Here is a 22,333-nt window from a genome sequence, read left to right as displayed (position 1 = left end):
GGGAGCCGCCCTAGTTAGTGGCAGCCCTGCCCCTTTCCAGCGGGGGGTGGGGTGGGGGGTGTGGCTGTGATGCTTGGTGGTCCTCCTCATCCCCGCTGGGGGCTCGGGCTCCCCGGCCCCCACCCCGAGCCCAGTCTTTGGATTAGGAAGGGAGGGGAATGGGAAAGCCCGAGAGTGAGGGGCGGCGGCCCCCGGGTCCCCGACTACGTCAGGGGCTGTGGCCTCCGCGTGCGCTTGGTCCGGCGGGTGGGGGCCGAGCCCACGAACTCGAACTGCTTCTGCCTCTCGGCGTGGTTGGGGAAGGGCAGCTGGCCCTGGTAGAGGCGCTTGATGAAGTGAGCTTCCCGCTGGTTCTGGCGGCTGCGGGAGGCCTGACGGGGCCGACCCTGCCGCGTGAAGGCCATGAACCAGCCCTCGTGCCGGGCATTCTGGAAGGCCGTGTAATTGTTCTCCAGCACGATCTCAGTGAACACGCAATCTTTGCTCGTCCCGCTGGGCTGCCGTGGGGAGGAAGAAGAGAAGGGGAGTTTGTCTGCCCACCCTGGCTGGCGTGTCTGCCTTACGGGCCTGTGTTATAGGACCAAGGAGGGAACCACAGAGACTGCGAGCCCAAGAATGTCTGCCTGGTGAGGTGGGCACCCTTGATGGAGAGGCAAAGGTTGAGGGAGGAACAAACTGCTGAAGTTGGATCTGAACTTAAATACAACCTTGTCCTTTAAGTTGCACACCTTGAGCAAAGTATGTAGCCAGACTGAGCCTTGGTTTATCCAGCTGGGTGTAATGATCAAGGTAACTATGCAGTTCAGTGCATACCCAGTGGGCACTCATAAAGCAGAACAGTCCTCGATCTGGGTGAATGGTGTTGCTGGGTGGAGGGAGGGTAAGCAACAGTGTGATGGAAAGAAGGGGTAAATGTGTGTAGAACACCAACCATGTCAAGAACCAGGTATCCACCCATCTGGCTCTGTAGATAATCTTGACACTATGCCCATTTTACAGATGAGAAGACTGAGACTTGACAAAAATAAGCAAATATTTGAGAACAGCCAGAATCAGAATGCAGGATGGGCTGATGCAAAAGGAAATGGAATTCTCCCTGCACAACCCTGGACCCACCATTGCAGAGAGAGTGACTAGCGGTTACACTAGTAGGTGGTTAGTATGAATTTTGCCACTTGGAGCCTGTGGACTCCACTTACCTTGGGTGGGGGTTAAGAGGGGAACTTCTGGCCTTCTTAATACTGATCAGCCCTTAGCCCTCAACATGAGGGTTGGCACATGATGTAGGTACTAAAATTCTTCCTCACTATACTGAGAAATTACCCCATAAACCAGAGCCAAGGATCCTTATGGATCAGCCAGTGTTCTCAGAGGGCTTCTAGACCCACAGGGACTAAAGGGATCAGAGAGAGAGAGGCTGAATGGTGGGGTGAGAGCAGAAGTCACAGACCTGGGTGGGGCCCGGCAGAGGGTGGTGGGATGCTGCAGGACCCGGCCTGCCCTCACCCCAGGGAGACGGACTTATTTGTGACTCCCTGTCCCCCAGGCCTCACCTTTCCGATGAGCTTGCCCCTCTTATTCATACAGATGTATTTCTCACTCTCAGCCCCCTTGATGCGCACCCGACTTCCGAACGTGTCCGTCTCCACTATGAGCTTGGCTGTGGGGAGGGGGGAGAAACCTCCGTCCATTGGGGCTGCCGGCCCAGGGGTGCAGCAGGGGGCCTGACCTCTGAATTTGGGTGGGGATGAGGGGTATGGGGAGGGCCTTGGACCAAGGAGGCCAGACAGGGGTGTGGGTGGCCTCCCATGAGGGCTGGGTCTCACCAAACTTGTTGCCATCCTCGGCGGTGGCGGAGATGCGACGCCCGGTGACCTGCACGTGCTTGCCGCTGGTCCGGCTGTAGAGCTGGTACTCACGGATCTGCCGCCGGCTCAGCTGGTCAGTCATGGCACCCTGGTCCCTCACGTACTGGTTAAAATTAGGAGACGGGTGATTCTCCCCCTTTGCGGTTACCAAGGGAAAAATAGTGTCAATTTGCTTTGGGTGACACCACCGCAGGTCCATCCGGGGGAGGGGTGCGGAGGTGAGTGTGGTGGGGGCAGGTCATTTGCCCTGTGAAGTAGAGGTGCAGGGTGCAGGGGGCACCTGGCCGTGACCTTCCCAGGCCAGTGTGTGAGCCAGTTGTCATGACCTCTTGGCTGCTCGTCTGCCCTGGAGCAGAAGACCAGTAGCTGCCCAGGCTCGAGGGACACTTGGGGACACAGTTCAGGTCTGGAATGGTGACCCTGGGAGCTGGAAGAAAGCTTCAAGCTGGTGCTATATCATCTCCATGGGAGAGGGAGGAGGTGCATGGGGCCACACAGCTGGTTAGTGACAGACCCCTGCCCTGCCTCTAGGATGGGAGCTTGTCCCTTCTCTAAAATGCCAGGGGCTTGGTTCTGTTAGCCAGGGTGACCAGATGCCTCCCCAGTCCTCTGCGTAGCCTATGCCCAGCACATGCCTACACATAGATGTGTGCACGCTCACACATATGTGCATGCACGTGCAATAGCTGGTCTATGGACCATTGTGGGGGCACTAAGACTCTTCTCTCTGTAGCTCCTGCAGGGCTGCTGGCAGCATTTCTTTATACCTCTTTACACTGCTAACCAAGAACTCCTGAGCTCACACCCATCTCCCCTGCCACTCCCCCTGGGTGCTCAGGGCCCTCGGAGAAGCGACTGCCCCATCCAGCATTCCTCCCTGCTCTAGGGTTATGAGGCCTCCTTCATGGAAGAAGATGGAGAGGTACTATCAGTGGGGGCCCAGGGGCTGTTCTGGGAGGCTGTCTGCTCGAGCCACAGAGGCTCATGGCCAGTGGGGCGATGCTGCCTCCCACTGCTTCCCCAGTGGGGAAAGGCGCTGTTGCCACCATGCATTGTGCTCCATCAAAGCCAGGACAAGTGCCTTCTCCAGCATGGTCTCTCCTTATCCCTCTGCAGCGCTGAGTGGGAAAGAAGCAGACCACTTCCTGCCTGCTCACTCTCTGGCAAGGTGCACACCTGGATGACATTTCCCAGCTGCTGGTGACAGCTCTGGTTCTGGCTCTAAAATGTTTCTCCACCTGGATCCTGCTGGCCTGTGCTGGGACAGCCTTTCCATGCCCCAGATTGCTGAGTCCACCTTGATCCCAGCTCAATCACAACCACCTGGACAGAGCTTGACCCCCCAGCCCCAGCATCTGTGACGGGCCTGTGTCTCCTGGAGGGAGGGGTGGGAAGTATCAGCTTGGAGGAAGGGGGAGGTGAGGGAGCAGCTCCAGGCTGACTGTGGAACCTGCCGAACCTGCACAGGGTTAACCCTTCCTGTGTGTGTCACTGCCCAGGGCGGACCCCAGCTCCCCAGAGCCCGGGAGTGTTGCCACGACCCCAGCCCGTGGGAGCAGGGTCTGCCCATCCCACCTCTCCACAGCCCTGAGAAAACCTGAGGCCAGCATTTGGGGTGGGGGCCCTGCCTCTGTGCCAGGGGGAGGGGGTTCGGCCCGTCCCCAGCCTCAGCCTCCTGGCCCAGGTTCAGACCCTCCGCCCCTCTTGGCGGGCAGCCTCCTCCTGTCTGTCTGTTCCAGGTCAGGAGCAGAGAGGGGGCCCCCTCGCCAAAACCCCCCCCTCTCCCCATCCCCCTTCTAGCCCTGCACAAAAGCAGCCCCACGCCCCCCCACAGCCCACAGCCCACAAGTCACTCTCCCCGCGGGACCTGGCCTGTCCCTTTCATGTTCCCGCTGCGGGGTGGGGGTATGGGGGACCTCCCCTTCCCCTGCCGCAGACAGCTGCTTGTCAGACGGCTCCTCAAGCATGGCTGTGGTCCGGCCTGCTGGCCCCCCCACCAAGGGGGGCGAGGGGGCACTTCAAGGGGGAAAGGACAGCTTTGCCACCTTCCCGGAGTCCTGAATGGGGCCTCAGCCAGGCCATAAACGCCTTGGCCAGCGGCACCATTGTGCTAATTCCCCCTCCTGAACAGGTTGGGCCCACCCCCAGCCCCCTCCTGGCCGGGCTGGGGGCTTTCTTCTTGCTCTCCCTGGATGTGTGAAGCAAAAGGCCTGGAACGGGGGCTAGAGCAAAAGGGGGAAGGAAAAGGGGGGTGTCTCTCTCTCTCCCACCCCCCCACCGCTTCAAAGGCAGCCCCTTTCCCTCGCTCAGAGAAAAGGCATTTACCTTCAAAAAAAGTCCCCACTGGCTATGAAGAGAAGCCGGCCTCTGGCCTGGGAAAGCCAAGTGATGTCTCCCCAGAGCGGTTCTGGACCAGTGCATTTTAATAGCTGCACTTTTATGGAGGATCACAAAAAGGGACCGAGCCTCGCACAGGGGGCTGAGGCTGGGGGGAGGCTGACTTGGGGTTGGGGGGTGTGGAGAAGCAAACCCTTGAATCTTGTCCCATACAAACCTCTGGGCTTGACCTCATTGCCCTATAGGTAAGGAGTCACCCGCCCTGGCTGGGCATTCTGAGTGCCCACGAGATGCCCCCCAAGGACTATGATTGGCAGGACATCTGTGTTCGTGGGAATGGGGTGGGGTGCGTGGCACACACAGGTGGTTTTGCATGGAAACCTGTCCTTTCTCTGGAACTTGCAAGCATTGATACAAGCCTCAACTGAGCCATCACCTCCGCCCTCTTCCGACCACTCCCGGGCTCCATCCCTCAGGCTTGGCTGCCCCTGTGCATTTAGCCTTGGGGGGAACCCAGTGTGGAGGGCTGGAGGGAGCAGAAGAGATACCAGGGGAACTGGGCTGAAATGAAAACATCTATCAATCCCCAAATCTCCTACCCCATGCCATCCCAGCCCCCCAAACTTCAGAGTCTTCTGCACTGGGGAAGAGGCCAGGATATGCCTCTGTCCACTGAAAGGAGACTGCAACTCCTCCCCCCGCATTGGTAGGGTGAGAGAGATGCAGAAAAGCTAGGTGGGGGTGGGGGGGGATGCCTACCTACCTGAGTTTGACAGCAGAGAATCAGCAGCTGCAGGCACCTGTGTGGGAGACAAGGTGGACCTGGTTGTGGGTGCCAAAACAGCCAGCCCAAGGGTCCACCAGGTGCCCGCCCCGCAGTCCTTGTGGCAGCCCCGGGACCATTAAGTCTGCCCCCGAGGCTGGAAAGGGCAACAAGACAGCAGGGTCCGAGAGCAGTGCACTTACAGTGTTAGGTTGGGCAGCAAGCGGGCGGCTCCCATTGCCGGAGAGATTTCTTGGGGCCGTTTGCCCTCCTGCCCCCAAAGTCAGGAGCAGATGTGGGCAGTCCCCAGGGGCAGAGTCCCAGAGAAGCCAAGGTCTCTTCGAGCCACAGGTTTTCAGTGGAGAAGAGGAGAGGGGGAGGAGGAGAGAGGGGCTGAGGGGGAGGGGGAGGAGGGTATAACTGGGAGACTGAGGTGTGAGGAGTCCACCTTCCCGGCCAGTGAGACTGCAAAGCAGCCACTGGTGGGGGAACTGCCAGCCTCTGTCGGGGGCTACCCAAGCGCAGAGGATGGAGCTGCTGGGGGCTCCTGGGTCAGGAAGACAGGCTCCTGCGTTGTTCCAGACCCTCAAGGACCTCAACGGCAGGGTCCCTCCTCCTCTCTCCTCCTCCTGGTCCACCTCCCCAAGGGTGAGCCGCAGGTATCAGTTAGTCCAGGCCTGGGGTCGCTGATTCTGGCTCTCCCGGTGGAAATTACCAGGAGCAGCCTTAAAAGGAGGAACCTCCCTCCAGGGGGCAGGAGGTGGGCTTGGCTAGGCGCTTCCACTGCCTCTGTCGCCCCTTGCTCCCCCTATCTGCTGTCTGGTCACTGGGAAGGAGGGGTTAAGGCTCTCCCGACTAGCAGCAAATAGGGGGTGCTCCAGCTTGGGAGCCAGGGGCAGGGAGACTGCGCAGCTGGGGCTCTGGGTGGATCCCCTGGAGGAGAGCAGACATCAGCCGCTTGCCTCTGGGTCTCCATGGTTTCCTCTGAGAGATGGGCACAGTGATGCCTCAGGAGATGGTCACGCTTAAGCAGAAGTCAGAGATATATCTTCTGGGCTCCACTTGGCATTCCCCCCAGGCCAACAGCCATCTCTAGTTCCTCTGGGAGCTGAGAGGAGCCTGGGGACTCCTCCTCTTGTCCCCCAGCAGCTGTCTGGGATAAAGTGCCCAGCAATCTCCCAGTAGTCCCACACTGCCCAGTACCATGCCAGGTATCACCCCATTCTGCAGGCGAGAAAACTGAGGCACACCAATAGGTCATTTGTTCAGGATCACCCAGCTAGTCCCTGGTGGCTCAGACGGTGAAGAATCTGCCCGAACTGCAGGATACCCATGTTCAATCCCTGGGTTGGGAAGATCCCCTGAAGAAGGAAATGGCAACTCACTCCAGTATTCTTGCTTGGGAAATCCCATGGACAGAGGAGCTCAATGGGCTACAGGTCATGGGGTCTCAGAGTCAGACATGACTGAAGGACTAACACACATCCACATACCCATCTAGCAAATGATGTGGTCAGGTTTCCAAAGTCCCTGCTCTTTCTCTTCCACATGCATTCTTTCTCCTGTGTCCATACCCTTCCGGCCCAGCACAGCACCCATTCAAGATGATCCAATATCCCCGGTCCTGGAAGCTGATGAGCAAAGACTCTACACCACGGTTCCTTCCCTGCAGAAGGTGGCTGATGGTGACTGTGGGAGGGGGCCAGTGCTTAGGGGGCAACTCTGGGGGAAGCTCACACTTCAGCTCTAGGCTCCCTGGAGGTCACAGTGCCCCCAGGGTGGGAAGAGAAGGGGAAGTGCTGGCTGGAGATTTATTTACCTAAAGAGATGAGGCAGAGGGAGAAACTCTCACCTTCAGGCCTCCTTCTCACCTTCCTGAGCTGGAACAATCCACAAAGTTGTCTGCCACCCCTCCCCACCCATCGACAAGCAGGGGCACCTCCGGGTCCAACTCCAAGCTCGCTCCCAGCTCCACCCCAGGCGCCCTGCTGGGGGCTCAAGGGTAAGTTGAGCCTGAGCTGGCCTGGGGGGGTGCAGTGTTGGCCCTGGCGCTGATCTTTGTAACTACGTGTCCCGGGTTGGAACCAGTCAGCATGTGTGCTTGCGTGCTCAGTCACCTCAATCGTGTCCAACTCTTTGAGACCATATGGACTGCAGCCCACCCATCTTCTCGGTTCGTGAGATTCTCCAGGCTGAAGAGGGTTACTGGAGAGGGTTGCCATTTCTCCTCCAGGGGATCTTCCCCCGACCCAGGGATGGAACCCATGTCTCTTATGTCTCCTGCATTGGGAGGCGGGCTCTTTACCACTTGTGCCATCTGGGAAGCCCTGGAAGCAATCAGAAAGAATGTCAAAACTGGAAGGGATCTTAAGAGATTCTCCATCTGGTCCCACCTCCTCATTCACCAGCAAGGTCCAGAGAGGGTCTCACAGCTAGTTAGCAGCGCAGTTGGGACAAGGTACCAATGGTCCCCATGTTTTTTTCCATTTTCCACATTGGCACCATCACTGGGGGCCCCATGTAAACTCTGTCTCTTCCATGGCAACATCCTGATTCTAACTCTTCACTGTGATTGGTGCTGGCTCCCTCTATGGAAGCCACGCCCTCATCTTCACCTGCTCTCACTCCCTGGAAGAGTATTAAGAGCTACCTTCTTCTGACCTCAATCCCTAGGACTCACAGGTAAGAGAAGAGAGGCTTAAGCTTGGGGTCTGGGGTAAGCTCGGAGAATGGAAGGCAGTGAGGAGAGGCAGGTGTGAGGAGTTCCATCCAGGTCCAAGGTCTCTGAGCCAGACAGCCTGGTTCCTGTCAGTGGGGGAAGGGCCTGCTCTAACTGGCCAGCCCCCAGCCCAGCCTGGGTTTCCATGGTAACGAATGCCCGCTGTCAAGCTTGGCCTTGGGGCTCAGCCAGGGGGCTGGTGCCAGGGACTCGGGCGCTGCTGGGTAGCCTGTTTGTGCTCTTCGTCCCTTCCTACTCTGCACCTGCAGGCCTGGTTTCTGACTGTTTGCTTCTTCACCCCGTGGGAACCCTAGTGATGGGCCCCAAGTGAGGAACGTTCCAGGCCCGGCCTCTGAACTTTATCCCTCTTCCCTGGCCCAGGTCCTTCAAGGCTGTGTGACCTGTGGCAAGTTCCTTCACCTCTCTGGTCTCAGCTTCCTAATTTATCAAAAGGAAATGGCCACAAGCGATGATCTCAAAACTACCATCCATCACATCAGCTAAGAGGAAGGACACTTCCTGAAGTGTCAAGTGCTACAAGAATGAGGGAGAGAGAGGCAGAGACCCTCTTATGTAGTGCAGCCTCAGTTTACCTAAACTTTGACTTTCTCCCCTGATGCGAGGGAGCTGGGAGCGGGCAGAAGGGTAGAGTTCATTAACATTTATGGGGGGTGGCAGGAGGTGCTAAGGGGAGTGAAAAGTAGCCTGGGCCCTGGTGGTTAATCCCATCCCCTAGTGCCAAGTTCAACACCCCCCCAGCGGGGACGTCTCACGCCTGCCTCTAGCAGCCCAGCTTGTGCAGACAGGCGGCCACCTGCAGCCCTGCCACTTGTCACCACCTGCTCGACCTCAGCCCACCCCTTTCCTGTTGACAAACAGAAGAGCTTGGGCTGGGGAAGGGTGAAGGGCAAAGGCCTCTGCAGCAATGCGGATTCCCCCATCTTTGCTATTTGATCCCCACCACCAGCCAGCACGTGGAAATCAAATATCAGCCGTCGAGCTGTTGACTGCCTGCGGCTGAGTCAGAGGAAAGGAGAACAGGGGCGCTTGCCTGAGGCTGGAGCAGGGTAGAAGGCCCTGAGGGGGACAATGGGCTTTGCTATAACTGAGCTCTGGAGCTGCCCATCCTGGGCTCCAGTTGCACACGGACTCAACTCTAACCCCTGCTCTCAGTTTGAGACTTCCTAATGCCCTCCAACTTTCATGACTCCCTCTCACCCACAGGGTGGTTAAAAACAGGGCCAGACTATCTGAGCCTGAATCCTGGCAGTGTGAGTTTGGGGCAAGTTGCTTAACCTCTCTGTACCTTACTTTCCACATCTGAGAAGTGGGGCTAATAATACCCTCGTCTGGGCAGAGTCATGAGGATTAAAGGCGTGAATCCACGGAAGGCACCTGGAGCAGTGCCCAGCGAACAGTGCCATCACCGCAGTCTCATCAGCCTTCTTTCTGCCCATAGCTCTGTGCCTGTTCCGCCGCTGGCCCTCTGCACCCTCTGCTCCTAGCAATGTCCTTCTGCCAGCTCCACACGTAGCCATCATCCCTTTCCTGTCCACAGTCTCCTTTGAGGCACCTTCTCAGATCTAAACAGCCCACCCCGACCATCGAAATTAGCCCGTTCTACTTCCTCCACATTGCTTGATGGCACCGAGATGACGTTGTTGGCTCTTTGTTTCCACTGGACCCTAGGCCACTTGAAGGCATTTGTCCTGCCCGCCCTATATCTTGGTGGCATGAGGCCACAGTCAGTGCCAGCTGCCTACCTGAAGCCAGACCTGATGTCCCTTGTCACTCTGGGTGACTGAGGTCAGTACCATGTTCTCCCTTGTTAGAAGGCAGGACAAAACTCACATCTGCCTCATGGGATGTAGAAAGCAGAAGCAAGAACGCCAGTCCCGGACTTCCCTGGTGGTACAGTGAATAAGAATCTTCTTGCCAATGCAGGGGACATGGGTTTGATTCCTGGTCCGGGAAGATCCCACATGCTGCAGAGCAACTAAGCCCATGTGTCACAGCTACTGAACCTGTGCTCTAGGGCCTGTGCTCTGCAACTACTGAAGCACACGTGCCTTAGAGCCCATGCTCTGCAGCAAGAGAAGCCACTGCAGTGAGAAGCCCGAGCAGGGCAACCAGAGAAAAGTCTGTACAGCAATGAAGACCCACCCAGCACAGCCAAAAAAAGGAAAAAGGACACCAGCCCTGCCCACCTCTACCTCTTTCTGGCATCAAGAGAAGCCGAATAGGGAGACTGAAGCCTGCCCTTCTGATGCAGGTGTTCAGAGACCTCCAGCCTCCCGGGACCCATACTTGGGGGTCCTAGGGAGGGAGGGCAGGGCCAGTTCCCCATTGGTCCACTTCAGCCTGGCCAGTGGAGTGCTAATTAGAGGCAAGGAGCAGCTCAGAAAGGTTGTGCAAGTAGACCCCAATGGGACAGCCACCTCCATGTCACCATGGTTGAACCTGGCTTCAAAGTGGCTCTGCAGGCTGCTGGGAGCAGAAGCCCAGAGCTAGGCAATGAGTCATTCACACCCCTTCCAATCCTCTGTTGGCCTCAAGCCAGCAATTTACTGAGCCCTGTTCCTGTGGCTCTGGCTGCTGCCCTCAGGGAATGCTAGCCTGGGAGTTGAAAGTGTTTACTGCCCACATTCTGGAAGAGACCTTCTATAGGCTTCAGGAAGCCTGCCTGTCTCCCCACTTGGGAGGTTCCCTTGAAGGTACAGACTGACACAGACCTTCACCCTGTGAGCAGCTCCCCGCAAACAGGACGCAGACCTGGGAGAGCAGGTCTAGGCCGGGCCCTTGAGATGCAGGCTGGCCCCTTCCTGGTGGGGGCTGGTGGGCAGCTATCACCCCCAGTTGTGTATCTTGGACAGCCAGGCCCTGCCAGAAGTGTGGACGCAGGAAGACCCACCCCAGCTCTAGCTCCTTCTCCCAAAGCTAGGGGAGGGGCTGAGACACTTGGTTCTTCCCCCCAAAGGTGGGGATGGGGGTGATGCCAGGGAAAGAGGAAGGTAAAGAGCAGAACACAGCTGGCTGGTGGGGGCATGCCTGGGTGTGCTGGCACAAGGCCTCCCTCTGCTGGAGCTGGGGGCTCACTGCAGCCGGCTAGGACAGGGAGACACCGCAGAAACAAGGTCCTAGCAAAGCAAACTTTATTGTGACTGTGAGTCAGGGCTCTTCCTGCAGCAACCGAGAGTTGGGGTGAGAGGTTCTTGTGTTGCCCCCATCATGTCCATCACATTCAGACTCAGCACGGTCTCACGGGTTCTCCCTCGGTCACAGCAGCCAGGCGCTCCTGGCTCCTCATCTCTTTTTAACGTCCTGGCTTTTTAGGTCTGGGTGTGAATTTGGGTGTGGATTTGGCATATGAGAGAAGGGGGGCTCCAGTGTACCACCCCTCCCCATCCTAGCGCCTTCCCAGAGACCATCCCCACCTCCCCAGGAGGACAGCCTCTTAGCAGTACTCACTTTCCAGCAGGGCTCCCTTTAAGATGGTGTCTGGAATGGGGTCGGGTTGGACAAGGAGTGGGAATATGGATTAGAGCGAGACTCAGCTTCATGCTAATAGCCCCAGGCCCTCATACTAGAGCCCATGCCGCAGAGTTGAGCCCTGGACATTTCCAGGAAGCAGGGACTGTGATTTAGAGAGGTTCACTTTTCCACCTGTCACCTGCCAGGGACCAACTCTATTTTTTTTTTTAAATTATTTCTCAGCTGTGCCGCAAAGCATGCAGGATCTTAGTTCCCCAACCAGGGATCAAACCTGTGCTTCCTGCAGTGGAAGAATGGAGTCTAAACCACTGGACCACTAGTGGAAGTTCCTGACTCTTTTCAAAACAAGATTTTTTTTTTCTTCTTAAACTTCTATCTGCTTTATTTGTGTATAAGACACAAATATTTCTTTCTCATCATAAAAGATGTTAACCACCTTGCACAAAATACAGCAAATAGAGATGAGAATAGCTACCTATAATTTTACCTCCTACCAATATTAACATTTTGTTTCCCTTCAGAACTTTGTTTGTTCTGAAAACATGTGAAAATGAAAATAATGTCCTGTTCTCTGAATTCCATAAATACTTTTCAGGTTGCTATATTCTTCATGGGCATTATGTTGCACTCCATTGGGAAGACGTGACAGTTTAACCAATTGTTACATGGAAGGATGTTAGAATGGTTCCATTTTATACTATTATTAGAATAATGAAGTGATAAGTTTCTTAGTGCATATGTTGTTTAGTTGCTAAGTCGTGTTGGACTCTTTGTGACCCCATAGACTGTAGACTTCCAGACTCCTCTGTCCATGAGATTTCCCAGGCAAGGATACTGGAGTGGATTGCTATTTCCTTCTCCAGGGGATCTTCCTGAGCCAAGGATCGAACTCACACCTCCTGCATTGGCAGGAGTAATTTCCCCCATATTTCAGATGGGGTTCTTTGGAAGGAACTGCCATAAGTGGAATGAAATCAGAAAAGAAGAGCTGCTTAATCTTTCTCAAAAAGGCTCTGTACCCCACGTACCACACACCTGCACACACGTGTAGCATTCTCTTTCAAGCACTATGTATCTCAGTTAAAAGAGACACTAATTTAATAGATGGAAAGAGTTACCTTACTGCCTCCTCTTTGTTTTCCATCTTTTTTTCCTGGAAACCAACACGAGCATTAGGGGGAGTCTGGGCAGGGCCAGGGCCAGAGAAGACTTGGGCTGAGCACCTGGTAGGGGTTGCCTGGAGCCTCTGCCCAGGTTTGTGGGGAGCCCTGGGACACCCCTCCCTCACCTTGGCAGCACTTGTCTGCTTCTGGGGCACCAGCCTCTTCACTTGTTTGACGGGCGTCTCCTCCAGGAACATATCAACATCTTCATCGTCGTCGTCATCATCATTATCTTCCTCCTCTTCCAGGTCATCCTCCTCCTCTTCCAGTTCCTCCCAGGGTCGATCTGAAATGTCAGCGATGGCATAGGAGATGGCGCAGAGACTCGGGGCCCTGGGACCTCTGCCCAGCTCCCCTTCCCATATCTCCCAGTTTGGAGTGGGAAGCGTTTGCCTGCCCACCTCCCGTAGACACTCTCTGGCCTCCTTGACAAAGTGCAGCTCAAGTGGGTGAGGGCTGGGGCCGTGGCAGGAGGGTGGGGGAACGGGGTGAGGTATAGCTCTGGTGGCAGGAAGGGGCCGCATGCTGGGAAGGAGCAAGTGAGAGGGGGAGGGTGGGGACACAGCAGCCAAGGAGCTCAGGCCCCATCCTGGGGGAGGCGGAACCTGCCTGGCATTTGGAGCAGGAGAGAACCCTGATGAAAGAGGCACCACAGGACAGAGAAGAAGGCAGTTAAAGGGATGTGACAAGCACAGCGATCTGCCAGGGCCCATGTTACTGCTGCTGCTCCATATTGCGTTGGCCAAAATGTTCGTTTGGGTTTTTCCATAACAGCATACAGAAAACCTGAAGGAACTTTTGGCCAATCCAGTACTTGCCAGGTGGCTCAGTGGTAAAGAATCTGCCTGCCAATGCAGGAGAGGTGAGTTTGCTCCCTGGGTCAGGAAGATCCCCTGGAGAAGGAAATGGCAACCCACTCCAGTATTCTTGCCTGGAGAATCTCATGGACAGAGGAGCCTGGTAGACTTTGTCCATGGGGTCACCAAGAGTCAGACGTGACTCAGGGACTAAACAACAATACTTCATAGCAGGTAATGTTTAAATGTGTGCTGGTCTGATGCTAAAGCTAAAACTCCAATACTGTGGTCACCTCATGCGAAGAGTTGACTCACTGGAAAAGACTCTGATGCTGGGAAGGATTGGGGGCAGGAGGAGAAGGGGATGACAGAGAATGAGATGGCTGGATGGCATCACCAGCTCGATGGACATGAGTTTGAGTGAACTCCGGGAGTTGGTGATGGACAGGGAGGCCTGGTGTGCTGTTATTCATGGGGTCTCAAAGAGTCGGTCACGACTAAGCAACTGACCTGAACTGAACCAGGAATTATGTTAAGTGCTTTTCCTGAATTCGGCATGTATTCCTTACAACTAGTCTTGGAAGATGAAACCAAGTATACGCCCACCCTCCCTGGTGTCACAGCTGATGGGTCTGTGCTCCACAGAGGCTGTGGTGGAGGGGAAGCGGAGAGCCGGGTCTAGGACCCGTGCCCATGCCTTGGTCCAGGCTGCTGGTGATTCTGTTCCCTTAGTGATCTTTTCTAACCATTCAGGAATCTATCAAGTGTTTGAGGACCTCTTACATCTTTGTCCCTGTGCTGGGCACTGTACTCGAAGACCTTACTAGGGTCCAAGCTTGGACTTACTGTAATGTTCCTGGCCACAGAGGAACACGGGTCCAGAGCCAGCCCGGAGCTGGAACGTGACTGGAGGGGAAAACTCCAACCCCAGAACGACCTGCAGGGGGAGATGGAGGGGCACGGGGAGGGAAAGAGAGGCAGAGAAGGGGGAGGAGGAGGGGCAGGGCGAGGGGAGGAGGGGGAGACAGGACAAGCCACTGAGACCTGGCACCTGAGACCGGCAGGGGGCGGGGGCTTGCCTCAGGCAGAAATACTCAATTTATTCCCTCCCCTCCGCCACACACTTCAGGGGTTCCCTGAACCCTTCTGCACTCTCAGCCCCCTGGCCTTCCCTGCTGAGGTGGACTCTGTCAGAGAACATGGATCTGATCATTTTATTCCTGCCAAGATCACAGATGGGCTTCCAAGCTGGAGGGCAGCTGTTAAACAGAGAAATCTTACAGCCATGGACTGTACTGCATCCCCTCAAATTCTCCCACTGAAGCCCCCTAACCCTCAATGTGATGGTAACTGGGGATGAAGCCTTTGAGACATAATCAAGGTTGGATGAGGTCATAAGGGCAGGGCCCTCGCTCGTCATGAGATTAGTGCCCTTAGAAGGCTAGACCAGAGAGCTTACTTTCTCCCTAGGTTGTGTGAGGACACAGAAAGAAGGTAGCTATCTGCAAGCCAGGAGGAGTTCCCTGATCAAAAATCAACCATGTGAACACCCCAGGCTCAGACTTCTAGTTTCCAGAGATGTGAGAAAGAAATGTCTGCTGTTTAAACCACTTACTCTAGTATTTTGTGATGGTACCCAAGCTGACTAAAGCACTGATCGAATGAGAAAAGTAGATGCAAAGTTAAGTTATAGTTTTACTGTTGTCTTAAAGGGCTTCCCTGATGGCTCATACAGTAAAGAATCCACCTCCAGGAGACCAGGGTTCGATCCCTGGGCTGGGAAAAGCCTCTGGAGAAGGGAATGGCTACCCACCAGTATTTTTGTCTGGAGAATTCCATGAACAGAGGAATCTGGCAGGTTATATAGTCCATGGGATCACAAAGACTCGGACACGACTGAGCGACTAAGCACAGCACAGTACTGTATTGATTTTCTTTCTACTTTTCCAAATTTTGCAAATTTTCTAGAATAACAATAATGATACTTAAATTCCTTGAGTTCTTACTATGTGCCAGGCCCCGTGCTAAGCATTTTACCTCATTTATCTTATTTAAACCTTCATAAGGAGCCCACAAAGGAGGTGCTTTTACTGAGAAGGAAGTTGAGGCTTAGAGAAATTAGAGTTCCTATTTCAGACAGGGAGCAGATAAGTGAAAACAAACTCTGCAGCCACAAACACCTAGAAATGCTGGACAAAATGTAATTTGATATTTTTACTGCTTGCCTGAACAATAAGACAGAAAAGGGGCTCCCCATGCTCAGAAAGAAGAGCAGCCCTTGTAGGGGCTGATGCCACAGCAGAAGGGAAGAGGTCTTCCTTGGTGGTGAAGTGGTCAAGAATCCACCTTGCAATGCAAGGGGCACTGGTTCCATCCCTGGTCCAGGAAGATCCCACATGCCACAGAGCAACTAAGCCCATGCTGAGTCTGCGCTGTAGAGGCCACGAGTGGCAACAAGAGAAGCCACAGCAAAGAGTAGCCGCCTCCATTCACCACAACTAGAGAAAGCCTGCACTCAGCAAAGATAACCCAGCCCAGTCCCCCAAAAGAAGAAAATGTCCTTGGGCTGTGACACTTATGTGGACAGGAGACAAGGGGCTTGGGCTCAAGAGGGGAGCTGTAATGGAGCCCCCTCATGCAGACCGGGACCCTCAAATGGCTACATCTCAGTAAAGGATTGAGGAGATTGGACTGAAGGATCCCAACCCATCCAACCAGGAATGACCACCATCAAAGGAGGGAAGCGAGAACTCCCGTGTGAGATAACAGCGTCTCTTGTGAGAAGCTAAGAGCTGCGGGTGTACCTCTCACTTACAGCAAGTCTGAATTTACTTGGTGGTGACTGCCAAGTTAAGAGAGTTTTATAAAAACCCCAGGCTTGTGATATATCTGGGCCAAATGGCAGATGCAAATGAAACCAGTCTCTTGGGAGACTGAGTTCTTTTCATGCAGAATTCTTTCAGAAAACAGAACCAAACCCAACCGGGAGATGAGTCCACCATCTAAAATTACAAAACACACGAGGAACAACACTGCTCAAGGTACCAGACGGAAACAAAATGATGCAGCCGAGTACAATCATGAATCTGAGAAAAGAGAATAACAACCTAAGCAACACGAAATAAGTCTGATGAAAACCTATAAATATAAAATAGGAATCAGAACCATAAGAACAAGATATTAACACAAATAAAAAGAACCAAAAGCAGCTTCTAGACATCAAAAACATAAGCACTGAAATACTGCCGGGCAGCAGTGCAGATGCAGACGTAGAGAACAGACTTGAGGACACAGTGGGGGAAGGAGAGGGTGGGGCGCACTGAGAGAGTAGTGTTGACACAAATACGTTACCATATGCAAAACAGACAGCCAGTGGGAATTTGCTGGATGACACAGGGAGCTCAAATCTGGTGCTCTGTGACAACTGAGAGGGTTAGGATGGGAGGGAGGTGGGAGGGAAGTTCAAGAGGGAGGGGACATAAGTATACCTATGGCTGATTCATGTTAATGTATGGCAGAAACCAACACAATACTATAACGTCATTATCCTCCAATTAAAAATACATTTAAATAAACATAGGCACTGGAATCAAGTGAACAAATGGTTAAAAAGCAGAGTGAACCAGCTGAAAGAACTGACAAGCTGAAGCTACCCAGTATGCAGCAGAGAGAGAGAGATGAATAAAATATGAAGAACCGGACATGACGGACACATGAGAGGGTCCACTGTACATCCAATCAGAGTTAGAGACTGGAGAGGATGGAGGCAGTGTTCCAAGAAAGACAGCCAAGAGTTCTCCAGAAACAACCCAAGACAGATCCTCAGCCATGAGCAGGCAAATAAAAATGAATCCACACCTGAACATACCATGGCGACATGACAGACAAGAAAAAGGAGATGATCTTAACATCAACTAGAGAGGATACATCTTCAAAAAAGAAACAACAATCAGACAGACTGAGGATTTCAACAGCAACATCAGAAATCAGAATGGAATAACATTGTCAATGTTTTAATGCTACCTGGGAAGCAAAATAATCATCAGACAATACAGACTTTGTGGTGTTGGAGGAGACTCTTGAGACTCCCGTGCACAGCACGGAGATTAAACCAGTCAATCCTAAAGGAAACCAACCCTGAATATTGATTGGAAGGACTGATACTGAAACTCCAATACTTTGACCACCTGATGCAAAGAGCCGACTCTTTGGAGAAGACCTTGATGCTGGGAAAGATTCAGGACAAGAGGAGAAGGGGCGGCAGAGGATGAGATGATTAGATAACATCACTGACTCAATGGACGTGAGTTTGAGCAGAGTCAGGAAGATAGTGAAGGAAGTCCATGAAGTGGCAGAATTGGACATGATTTTGCAACTGAACAACAATACAGGCTTTAATTCAATAAGCATTTTAGGTATAAAGAAGATCACCACAAAAATAAAAGAATTAGATAAGGAAGATATTTACAATTATACTAGGAAGGCAACAATTTTACAAGAAAGATAAACCTGTGAGTTATATGCATCAACATAGTCTGGACACACATAAAACCACAGTACAGTAATGAAGACAGTGCGATATTAGAGAGTCAGACACAGAGCAGGAGAGCACAAGACCTAGAAACAGATCCACACAAACACTTGCAGCCTTTTTGACAAAAGTGCAAAATCAATGAAATGGAGGAAGCTTTTCCAACAAATGGAGCTGGAGCAATTGAACGCCCACAGGCAAAGAAATAAACTTTCACCTAAACCTCATGGCACATGTGACAGTGATCATGGACTTTAGTGTAAAACATAAAACTGTAAGACTTTTGGACAAAAAGCATAGAAAACCTTCATGATCTCAAACTAGGTAAAGCAGTCTTAGACTTAACGTCAAATGTCATAAAAGGAAAAATTAATACAACGGACCCTATCAAAATTAAAAACTTTTGTCCTGTAAAAGTTCACGTGAAGAGGATGAAAAGACAAGTTCTAACTTGGGGAGAAAATATTTCCAAGCCATGTATTTGACAAATGATTAGGGTCTACAATATGTAAAGAATTAGCAAAACTCAACAGTAACAAAACAATACAATTAGAAAGTGAACAAAAGACATGAACACTTAACTGAACATACAGATGGCAAAAACTGCATGAAAAGATGTTCAACGTCATTAGCCATCAGGGAAAAAGCACAATGAGACATAACTACACACATGTTAAGTCGCTTCAGTTGTATCTGACTCTGTGCAAGCTTATGGACTGTAGCCCACCAAGCTCCTCCATTCATGAGATTCTCCAGGCAAAAATACTGAAGTGGATTGCCATGCCCTCCTCCTGGGGATCTTCCCAACCCAGGGATCTGAACCCACGTCTCTTATGTCTCCTGCTTTGGCAGGCAGGTTCTTTACCACTAGTGCCCCCTGGGAAGCCCACATATTGGAAGGTAAAATAAGAGATAGTGACAACACGAATGTCAGTAAGGATGCAGAGACACTCAGTCACTCGTGCACTGCTGGTAGAAATGCAAAATGGCACAGTCACTTTATAAAACAGTTAGGCAGTTTTAAGAAACTAAATGTGCAACCACCCCATATGACCCAGCAACTGCACTCCTGGACATTTATCCCAGGAAAAATCGAAACTTAGGCTTATACAAGAACCTATACACAAATGTTCATAGAAGCTTATTTTTAAGAGCCCCAAACTGGAATCAAACTATTTTTTCCACAGATAACTGCTTGAGCTGTGGTACTTCCGTACCATGGAATACCAGTCAGCAATGAAAAAATACACACACAACTTGGATGAATCTCCAGGGAATATGCTGGTGCGGGGGGGAACCAAACCCAGTGCCAAAGAAGTTACATATGTCTGATTATATTTCAATGACCATATTTTAGAAATGGAAGACAGACTGGTGGTTGCCAGGATTGAGGGTGGGTGAGGAAACAGGAGACAGGTGAGTGTGGTTATAAAAGGAAAACATGAGGGATCTCTGGGCTGTTGAAACTTGGCTATGATATCTGTATCTTGGCTAGGATAGTGACTATAAAACTTAGGTGAGGGCTTCCCTGGGGGCTTAGTGGTAAAGAGTCCTTCCTGACAATGCAGGAGACACAGGTTTGATCCCTGGTCCAGGAAGATCCCACATGCTGCAGAGCATACTGGAGTGGGTGGCTATTTCCTTCTCGAGGGGATCTTCCTGACTCAGGAATCGAACCCGGGTCTCCTGCATTGCAGGCAGATTCTTTACCGGTTGAGCCACCAGGGATAACTATTAGATAACTATTAAGGTACTGAGTGGGACACAGTATCTTGAGCACAAGAGAGGTTGGGTTTACAGGATAAATTTCCAAGTTTTCATTTGTATAGGTGGTCTGTAAAACCATGGGAATGGATAGATCTAGGGAGATCTTGTTGATAGAGAAAAAAATAGGTTTAAGGGCAGTTTTACACATCAGCCTCCCAGATCTTTACGGGCAGATAATCCTGGTCTTCAAATCACTTTTGTCCACAGAGGAGAAGGGAACACTTCATGCCTTGGTTCATAAGGCTAATATGCTTTGACATCCAAATAAGATAATTTATTACATGCCAAGCTCACTTATGAGTATGTAAGTTTTAAAAAAGACTCTTCTTAACACAGCAAATCTAGAAGTTTATAATACAATCAGTAATGTTTATCTCAGGAATGCAAAGTTGGTTTAATATTATTCTATTACTATAATTCACCACATTAACAGATTAAAGGAGAGAGTGCCCCTGATCATATGAATAGAAACACTTCCGATAACCAATCATGATTAAAAAGAGGAAAAGTCAATTTTTCAAAATAGAGTAGGATTAGATGGAGACTTCCTTAACCTGACAAAGGGTATCTACCACATACTTGATACTGAATGGAGAAATGTTAGAAGCATTCCTTTTTAAAGGAATGAAACAAGGATATCTACCATTATCATTTTATCCATTATTATACTGGAGGTCCTAGGCAGTGTACCGGCTTAAAAGAAAAAACAAATACAAAAACTGCCATTATTCACAAAGATCTACACAGAAAACTCAAATGACTAGAAGTGAGGATTTCTGGATACACAGTCTGGATACACAAGCAGTGTGTAAATTACCAACAGTATACGGTCACCAGCAGTAAACAGCTGAAAAATGGGATTTGAAGAAAAGTTATTTAACTTGCTCAAAGTCACACAACTAGTGAAGAGTGGACTAGTGTTCCCTGGCTGTCCAGTGGTTAGGACTCAATGCGCACCGCCCCCCTCTCCCCCCCAAAAAGGGAGTGGACTGGGATGGAAACCTGGCTCCCTGCTCCTGAGTCCAGGCTTTAATTCTGGTCTATGTGCCTTTCTAGGGCTTTCCAGGTGGCTCATCGGTATAGAATTCACCTGCCAATGCAGGAGACACAGGTTTGATTCCCTGGGTTGGGAAGATGCCCTGGAGAAGGAAATGGCAACCACTCCAGTATTCTTGCCTGGGAATTCCCTGGACAAAGGATCCTGGTGGGCTACATACAGTCAGTCCATGGGGTCACAGAGTGGGACACGATTTAGCGACTAAACAACAAAAAATATTTGTCTCCGGCACCGGCTGGACGTCCGCAGGAGCCTGCACCCCACCTTTGTGTCCGTCTGCACACAAGGGGTGAGGCCTGAGCAGGGCCTCCGGGGGCTGGAGCCAGGGTTTCCTAGGTCCTCGGGGAAGCTCACCATGGGGAGGACCGAGGCCCGAAGCGAGGCCAGGGTGAGGGGCCTCCTCTTCCTGTCGTCCTGGCTTGCCGAGGGCAGGATCTCCACGACATTCACCTCCTCTTTGGCTTTCTCCCCCAGGGAAATCTGAGGGGGGTGGAAAAAGGGGCAGGGCACCTCCTCACCCCCAGGGCGAGGGCGGAGGAGGGAAGCCTGGCTCCAGCTGTGGGGACCTGGCAATGCCACCGGCTCCTGCGTGTCTGCCAAGTTCCTCCCTGCCCCATCCTTTCTCCCCTCCTCGGAAGAGCGGTACCCACCGTACTGAGCAACAGCACACAGTCCTGCTTCCCCACCTTTTGGGGTTTGAAGGTCCAAGTAGGCCTCTCCTGGTTTAGCTCACAGCCTGCGAAGGGGGACGGAGACAGACGGCGGAGGGCGGGCTCCAGAGAGGCGTCCTCTCTCTCCCTCCAGCCCTCTCTTCCCCCCTAGACGTTCCCCGCCACCAGGACTCCCGCCACTCCGAGGATACCCTGGGGCCTCACTCACCCCAGAGCAGGCTTAGTGTCTCCTTTTCGGAGGTGCTACTAATGGAACTGCGATTCATGATGCGGGCGGGGTCCGAGCAGCTGCCGAGGAAAGGCCCATTACAATCCCCTGGCTGGAGACCCCAGCGCGGAGCGCCGCGAGCGGAAAGGTTGCCCCGCCGGGCCTCCCAGCACCCCGAGGTGCAGCGCCCGGCACCCGCGGGACAGCGGCTCGGTGCCCGGCCTCCGGTCCACCCTACCCCGGGAACCAGCCCTCTCGCACCCTCTCCACCTCACCGTCCCTAAGTCCGCTCACTTCATCGGCTCCTCCTCGGATCGCTTCCCTCTCGGGCTTCCTTACTCCGGCCTTACCTGCGGGCCCGGCCGCCCACAGCGGCTCGTTATGAAGCCTGGGAAGAGGCCCACGGGAGGGGTCTAATCAGCCCCCATCCCGTTCTTCCACTCGTTCCTCCCCTTGGCGCCTCAGAAGCACCTGGAGAGCTTGTTAAAATAACAAGCGCTAGGCCCTACCTCCACCGTTTCCTACGGAGGGATCCTGAAAACCAGCATTTCTAAACAGGTGCCCAGGTGAGGTGGACGCTGCGGGTCTAGGACCACACCGTGAGAACCGCGGCCCTGACTAACGGGGAGTGACTGCGGCCTGCTGCGGGAGCCCGCCCGCGCCCTCCGTGGAGACGCTTTGCCACCCGGTAGGAAGCAAAGCCTTGTCCGCCCTTCCTTTGCCTTTTTTGTTTGTTTGTTTCCTTTCCCTCCACGCCAAGTGTGGGCCTCTCCCCAGGCCCAGATGGCCGGAGCCCCAGGGCTGTGGTCCCCAAAGACCAAAAGGCTCACTTCTCCCATGGCCAGGAAGGAGTGGGAATGAGGAAGGGGACAGCAGACGCAGCTGGTGAGCAATACACCATGGGGCACAGTGACTACGAGGGCCACTCATTTAACAAACATCAGTTCACATGGCACAGTG

The 22,333-nt window shown here is 52.9% G+C and overlaps 2 protein-coding genes across 3 annotated transcripts; both read right to left on the bottom strand.

Annotated features, from left to right (window-relative positions):
- Positions 1–141: 141 nt before the first annotated feature.
- On the bottom strand, positions 142–5,206 carry FGF17 (fibroblast growth factor 17). 2 transcript variants are annotated; one of them, XM_088837710.1, is made up of 5 exons: positions 5,172–5,206; positions 4,969–5,005; positions 1,827–2,004; positions 1,554–1,660; positions 142–497 (listed from the first exon to the last, which is right to left on the bottom strand). In XM_088837710.1, the coding sequence occupies exons 1-5, from the start codon at positions 5,204–5,206 to the stop codon at positions 204–206; spliced, it is 651 nt and encodes a 216-aa protein (XP_088693836.1). In that variant the 3' UTR covers positions 142–203. The 2 variants fall into 2 exon arrangements, with proteins under 2 accessions (XP_088693836.1, XP_055283875.1); XM_055427900.2 differs by having other exon boundaries at positions 1,827–1,971.
- A 5,794-nt stretch (positions 5,207–11,000) lies between these two features.
- NPM2 (nucleophosmin/nucleoplasmin 2) lies at positions 11,001–21,565 on the bottom strand. Its single transcript, XM_088837709.1, has 8 exons — positions 21,374–21,565; positions 21,145–21,230; positions 20,849–20,974; positions 13,986–14,076; positions 12,468–12,628; positions 12,298–12,332; positions 11,156–11,185; positions 11,001–11,022 (listed from the first exon to the last, which is right to left on the bottom strand). Exons 1-8 carry the CDS (start codon positions 21,429–21,431, stop codon positions 11,001–11,003), a joined length of 609 nt encoding a protein of 202 aa, XP_088693835.1. The 5' UTR covers positions 21,432–21,565.
- Between the last annotated feature and the right edge of the window lie 768 nt (positions 21,566–22,333).

The sequence above is a fragment of the Moschus berezovskii genome, chromosome 7 (genome assembly GCF_049115385.1).
Source record: "Moschus berezovskii isolate FMDL1 chromosome 7, NW_MosBer_1.0, whole genome shotgun sequence".
Taxonomy (NCBI): domain Eukaryota; kingdom Metazoa; phylum Chordata; class Mammalia; order Artiodactyla; family Moschidae; genus Moschus; species Moschus berezovskii.
Note: the sequence above shows the minus strand (reverse complement) of the source record. Positions and strands in the feature narration are given on the sequence as shown.

Bases quoted from the DNA above. Each gene is read 5' to 3' on its own strand.
- FGF17 (XM_088837710.1), bottom strand. From the start codon at position 5,206: ATGGGAGCCGCCCGCTTGCTGCCCAACCTAACACT. The intron at 1,661-1,826 runs GTGAGACCCAGC...CCCTCCCCACAG, and splicing joins CGAGGATGGCAACAAGTTTG to CCAAGCTCATAGTGGAGACG. The intron at 498-1,553 runs GTGAGGCCTGGG...TCCCCACGGCAG, and splicing joins GGGGCAAGCTCATCGGAAAG to CCCAGCGGGACGAGCAAAGA.
- NPM2 (XM_088837709.1), bottom strand. From the start codon at position 21,431: ATGAATCGCAGTTCCATTAGTAGCACCTCCGAAAAGGAGACACTAAGC. The intron at 20,975-21,144 runs GTGGGTACCGCT...CACCCCCCTCAG, and splicing joins GTGTGCTGTTGCTCAGTACG to ATTTCCCTGGGGGAGAAAGC. The intron at 14,077-20,848 runs GTGAGCTTCCCC...CTCCCCCTGCAG, and splicing joins GGGCCTCGGTCCTCCCCATG to GTCGTTCTGGGGTTGGAGTT.